At 56.8% G+C, this 6,000-nt stretch overlaps 1 protein-coding gene across 2 annotated transcripts in view; it reads left to right on the top strand.

The window, feature by feature from the left end:
* Positions 1-270: 270 nt before the first annotated feature.
* The window catches only part of NPR3 (natriuretic peptide receptor 3), a 295,266-nt gene continuing 289,536 nt past the window's right edge, over positions 271-6,000 (top strand). The window contains exon 1 of one of the 2 annotated variants that reach the window (XM_069627088.1): positions 271-1,245. In XM_069627088.1, coding sequence (XP_069483189.1) covers positions 564-1,245 — 682 coding nt within the window. In that variant the 5' untranslated portion in view covers positions 271-563. The remainder of the gene's footprint in view (positions 1,246-6,000) is intronic. The other variant, XM_069627087.1, reaches the window with a different exon arrangement.

Below are 6,000 nucleotides of genomic sequence, written 5' to 3'. Positions count from 1 at the left end.
TGGGTCAACGACCCAGTAGCTTGCGTTCTGCACTAAGACATGTTGCGTATGATGAACTCGACATCTAGTCACATAAGGCATCCTTTAAAAAGATGCCTAGGATTGCGCCCGGTCGTCGCCCCCCGTCCGTCCCCACCCACCCACCTTCAGACAATGCTGTGACAGGCAGCCCCGGGAGTGTGGCGCTTTAAGAAAGAGGCGTGAGGCTGAGGAATGACGCAGGAATGTTAATGAGCAACTCCTGGAGGGAGAAAAAAAGCGCCCTTTCCTGCGAGCTCCATGTGTGGTAAGGAGCCCGGCTGCCACAGTATTTAAACGGAGCCTAGTGCAGGGACCAGGGAGACTCAATGAGATCAAACGGGAGATGCCCCACCAGTGGCAGTGCTGAAGGGCTCAATCCAGGGCACCCTGCCACTGCACCCCGAGGAGACAGCACCCCCAGAGCAGGACTCTACCAAGCATCCTGCAGAATCCCCACGTTTGGACTTTTGGAAGAACTTTTGCCCGGTATCCCCTGAGGAGGCAGAGAGAGGGGAACAAGTGCACGCGCTGGCTGCTGAGAGATGGTGCCCTCTGTTGCGGTGCTGCTGAGCGTCGCCCTAACTCTGGCGCTGGTGGAGGGCAGCAGCCAGCCGGGGGGCGAGGACCAGGTGAACGTGCTGGTGCTGCTGCCCCAGGACAACGTGTACATGTTCTCCCTGGCCCGGGTCAAGCCGGCCATCGAGTACGCCCTGCGCAGCCTGCGCGAGGACGGCGCGCTCCTGCCCGGGGTCAGCTTCCGAGTGGAGTACGGCGACTCGGAGTGCGGCAACCGGGCGCTCTTCCTGCTGGTGGACGCGGCCGTGCAGCGCCAGAAGCCCGACCTGATCCTGGGGCCCGTGTGCGAGTACGCGGCGGCCTCGGTGGCGCGGCTGGCCTCCCACTGGAACATCCCCATGATCTCGGCCGGGGCCCTGGCCACCGGCTTCACCCTGCGGGGCAGCGAGTACTCGCACCTGACCCGGGTCTCGCCCGCCTACTCCAAGATGGGCGAGATGTTCCTGTCCATGTTCCGCTTCCACAAGTGGAAGCGCGCCCTCCTGGTGTACAGCGACGACAAGCTGGAGCGCAACTGCTACTTCTCCGTGGAAGGGGTGCACATGGTCTTCCAGGAGGAGGGCCTGCACATGTCCTTCTACAGCTTCGACGACACCAAGCATGTGGACGCCGACGAGATCGCGCATGTCATCCAGAGCAGCGAGAGAGGTGAGCGCCGCTGCTGCCGGGTAGCTCAGCGGGTCCAGCCGTGGCGTGCGTGCCGCGCGCAGGTGCGAAACCCGGAGAGATGGCGCCACGGGTTCAGGCCCGTGGGCGGCCTGCGAGCCGCGCGCAGACCCGGGCGCACACAGCCGAGCAAGGTAGCGCAGTGGCCAGAGCAGCGAGTCCGATCTTCAGGCCAGGGTTCAAGTTGTAGACGGCTTAGGGCCCGATTGATGGGATTTTTTGCACGGTTCAGAGTGACTTTGCACTGCCAACACAAACTCTGATTAATGGAATTGTGCAAAGTGTATTTTTGCAGTACACCTTGGCTCTTATTCACAGGGCGTTTTTCCAATGGGGGTTTGCCATTATAAAACGTTTATGTGAATTTTACTGCAAAAATACACTTTGCACAGTTTCTTGAATCGGGGTATGTTTCAGCAGTGCAAAGCCACTTTTAACCGTGGAAAAAATCGATTAATCAGACCCTTAGTCTTGTCAAGGGCCCTGTTCAAGAATCTGTGCACCCTCCGCATGTCAAAGTTCAAATTACAGTTCGATAGCTAAGTGGGTTGAGCACCTCGCCTTCTCCAAGAATCTGCGCGTCACGTGCAGGTCATAGGTCAAATTGTCGTAAACTGTCTGGTAGGATGGACCATTGCGCACAAGTAAAGGTATGTGACCTTCAGGTCACAGTTAATACCCAAGTAATGTAACCAGGAGGGGCTATGGACCTGTCATATATAATAGTGTGTAACATGCAATTCACCTGTGTGAATAATAGTGAAGTTGCTCAGTGGGTTTATGCACCAGCTAGCGAGAAATACACGCAACTTGCACTTCATAACGGATGCAATAGTTGAGTTCAGCGGGTTTATGCTTCTGCTTCAGAGTGATCTGAAACCTGTTGGTCAAAAGTTCCAATCGGCGGGGGGGGGGGCTCGGGGAGGGTTACACCTTAGGGGGGCGGAGTGCGTGCGTAACCTCCTTGCCACATTTCGAAAATGACAGGAAAGTCCATTTGATTGCGCACCTGCTTCAGATGGGTGCGCTTTACGTCACGACTCACAAGCACACCTGCTTCAGATGTGTGCGCTTTACGTCACGACTCACAAGCAGCAAGATAGTTCGGTGGGTTTATTCTCAAGCTGCATTTCTGTGTCCGAATCCGGGTGAACTTGAAGTAGATGGACAGGTTGACTGTTGCTCTGGGTTGTAGCAACGCCCGTTACATATATTAAATACGTCCGTGGTGTTCGAAGCGCATATCTCATTAATAATACGAGGGGGCGGGGTCCATTTAGGTACGTCTTGCATCCAGCTGACCCGTGTCCCTTCTCGTATTGTAACATTACACATTATTTTTCACAACCGTGGCCATTTCTACCTACACTGTGGAGCACCATTTGCAGCCACTGCTTTGATGACTCTCTTGTGCGCACAGATTTCTGGTTCAGTTTAGGGCATCGTGGCGCTAGAAATGCGAATGTTTTCCTGTAACCAACTGCTTGGAACTACTTTTGCCAGCCAGGGCACTGAGGGTTGGGTTTGCCAGCACCAATGCACGGGTGTAATGCGCTGACGGGATTGGTAACCCTGGCACATACACACTTGTCGCGGACGCTTTCCCGTGGTGAGTGAAACATGCGCTGCGCTGATGGCGCGAGGCCCAGCGCCGCGTGCCCCACGTGTGAATGGCGTTCGCGAAGCCCAATTCCTTTCTCGTGTATTTTCCACTTGAACCAGCGGCCTAGTGGTGATTTGCGCGTTTTTTTTTTAGGATGAGGCTCTACTGTTTTATGTTTTTGTGTTTCTAAAGCAGTGCCCGGCGTGAACTGGGGACGGTGTACACATCAAGGTGCCCCTCACTGCCAGAGCCGGGCGCGAAAAGCCCTTACAGATTCTGGCTGCATTTTTTAATTCTGTGAAAGAAATCAAAAGTCTGGGTGATTCTAGCCTGGTAAGAGACACAATCAGAACCCCAGAGCCCGTTTGTAAAGAAAACATTAAAAGGTGCGCACCTTTTATTCTAGGTACGCATGCTAGTCTATACGTGTGGAATGGGAATATGTATCTTGTCGTCCAATAAGCTGTCCACGACAACGTGCGTGGCGTTTCTGAAACGCTGCCTCTTAAAGCACGACTGTTACGTTCGATGTACGTATATTTTTCAGGAGCGCGTACACGGCATATTTGTTTACGAAAGGGATACAGCAACTATATTTTGCGCAGTCCTAAATAAATGTCTTCTCGGGGAAGGGATGGGGCGATCCCGACTCCACGTGGACAGACGGGTCTCTGTTGTCCGCGAGCAGCCCGGCGGCGGAGCCCGGCCTACCCTACCGTGCGCTGCAGCAGGCAGCCTATAAACCGGCGGTGACTCAGTGCAAACCCACATTCCCTGACTCCGGCCCAAGTTCTCTTGACACGTCTTTGTGCGCGCACTGGAACCCTAAAAAGCTCCTCTGTTCCCGGCTGAATGTCACCATTCGCCCTTGCCTTCCGTCTGCTGGGTATTTATTCCTGCGCACGCAGTGGCGCCCCCTGGGGAGCAGGGGGCAAAGGGGGCTGTCAGTTTCAGATAGAATGCCATTGAATGTGCGCACTGCATGGACGGTGGGGGGGGGGTGAGGGGCAGACAGACAGGATCCCCGGGGAGAGGGGATTTAGGCTGCGTCAGTGCCCTGGGAGTTCCCGGCTCTGTGAGGGGGGTTGGGATTCCACGGAAGCCCCCTTGCTGTGGGAGCCTGGCATCGAATGGACAGCGGAGGGCGCACTGCATGGAATGCAAGGGCGCGCAGAGGCTGTGGGGTGGGGGACCTTGAGTGTGGAGTGGTTTTGGGGGGGGCTTCCTCAGAAGATAGGGGGGTCTAGAGAGGTGCCCATGTCGCATACAGGATGCCATTGTACATACTAAAGCAGAGGTCTCACTGCATTTGCGCGCGAGGGGGCACATGTTGTCTCCCTGGGCGGAGGGGATTAGTCTGGGTCTCTGAAGATGGGGGTAGGGAGTGCAATGGATTCCTTAGAAGCCCCCACCCCCCCTCCCGCTGGGAGCCTGCCACTGAATGCAGCGCGGGTGGTTTAGGCTGCGGGGCTGAGGTCGCTGTGGGGGTCCTGTCCCTCCGCAGATAGGGTGGGTTGGTCTAGAGCGATACCCTCGCCACAGAGAGGATGTCATTATGCATACTGAGGCATTGGGTATAGAGTGCCTCGCTTAGTTTCAATCGGTGCCCGGGGAGCTCCCGGCGTTGTGAGGATGAGGGGGACGGGATTCCTTAGAAGACCCCCTGTCATCGCCTTCAAAGCGGTGGGCTGGCTGGGAGTGGGTTCTGGTGTTTGGGGCAGTGCCCTGGGAGATCCCTGGCTCTGAAGATGTGTGTGGAGCGGTGCCCTCTCGCCACATATAGGCTGCATTACACATACAGGGCAGAGGTCGCACCACATTGGCACTTGAGGGAGTCGGTGGCACCCCCGCGAGTCAGCCAATGGGTGGGTGGGAGTTCCACAGAAGCCCCCCGCCGGAAGCCTGCCTTGACCTCGCAGCGAGGGCGCAGTGCATTGCGGTGTGATGGAGTGCAGGGGGGCTTGGCGTTTGGGGCAGTGCCTGGGGGCGATCCGCGCTCTCCGAAGATGGGGGGAGGGGTTGATGCCAGTGCCGTCGAGCCTCACTGTATTGGCACGCGAGGGGGTACAGGGTTGCTCCCGGGGAACCCCTGCTCGGGAAATGTTCGGGGTTGGGGGGGGGGTTCCACAGAAAGAAGCCCCCTTCAGAGAAGCTGCCTTTGAATGTACCTCGGAGAGCGCCCTGCGTGCCGTGGGCGTATGAGGACGCACGGGGAGAATGTTTCCAGTGGGGGTGGGTCCTGAATGGTGCCCTCGCCACACAGAGAATGCCTCGGGCAGAGGGCACCCAGCATGGAATGAGGGCACCCAGAGACTAGGTACCGTAGGGCTGGGCACTGGAGTTTGTGGCAGTGTGCGCGGAGATCCGGGGCTTCTGGAAATCGGAGAAAGATGGGCAGATTGGTGGCCATGTGACCCTCCTGGAGCCGAGAAGGTGGGGCGCAGAGTGAAGGTTTCCCGGGGACAGAGTAGTGCAGTTTGATGCAGTGCCCGGGGAGACCTCTGCTATCAGAAGATAGTGGGGGGCGGTGACAGGGGCAGAGTAGCCCCCCTCAGTTAGGATGCCATTTGATCCTACTGGAGCAGAGTCCATGTGGCGCACAAGGAAGCTGTCCCGGAAAGAGGGTAGTGCAGTTTGGTGCAGTACCACTGCTCTCTGAAGATAGTAGGTGGTGACAAGGGCAGAGTAGTCCCCCTCAGATTGGTTGTCATGTGAACCTATGGAAGCTGAAAATGTGGGGCGCACAATGAAGCTTTCCTGGGGAGATGGCAGTACAATTTAGAGCAGTACCTGGGTAGACCACTCTTCTCTGAAGGTAGTGGGGTGGTGACACGGGCAGAGTAGTCCCCCTCACATAGGATGCCATTGGAATCTACTGGAGCTGAGACCATGGGGCGCACAAGGAAGCTTTTCCCGAGAGAGGGCAGTGCAGTTTGGTGCAGTTCCTGGGAAGACGCCTGCTCCCTGAATATAGTGGGTGGTGACAGTGGCAGATTAGCCCCCCTCAGGTTGGTTGCCATGTGACTCTCCCGGAGCTGAGAATATGGAGCGCGAAGTGGAGCTTTACCACTGAGAGGGTAGTGCAGTTAGGTGCAGTGCCTGGGGAGACCCCTGCTTTCTGAAGATAGGGGGTT

This window comes from Ambystoma mexicanum, chromosome 6p (genome assembly GCF_040938575.1).
Source record: "Ambystoma mexicanum isolate Mex_15411 chromosome 6p, UKY_AmexF1_1, whole genome shotgun sequence".
Taxonomy (NCBI): domain Eukaryota; kingdom Metazoa; phylum Chordata; class Amphibia; order Caudata; family Ambystomatidae; genus Ambystoma; species Ambystoma mexicanum.
Note: the sequence above shows the minus strand (reverse complement) of the source record. Positions and strands in the feature narration are given on the sequence as shown.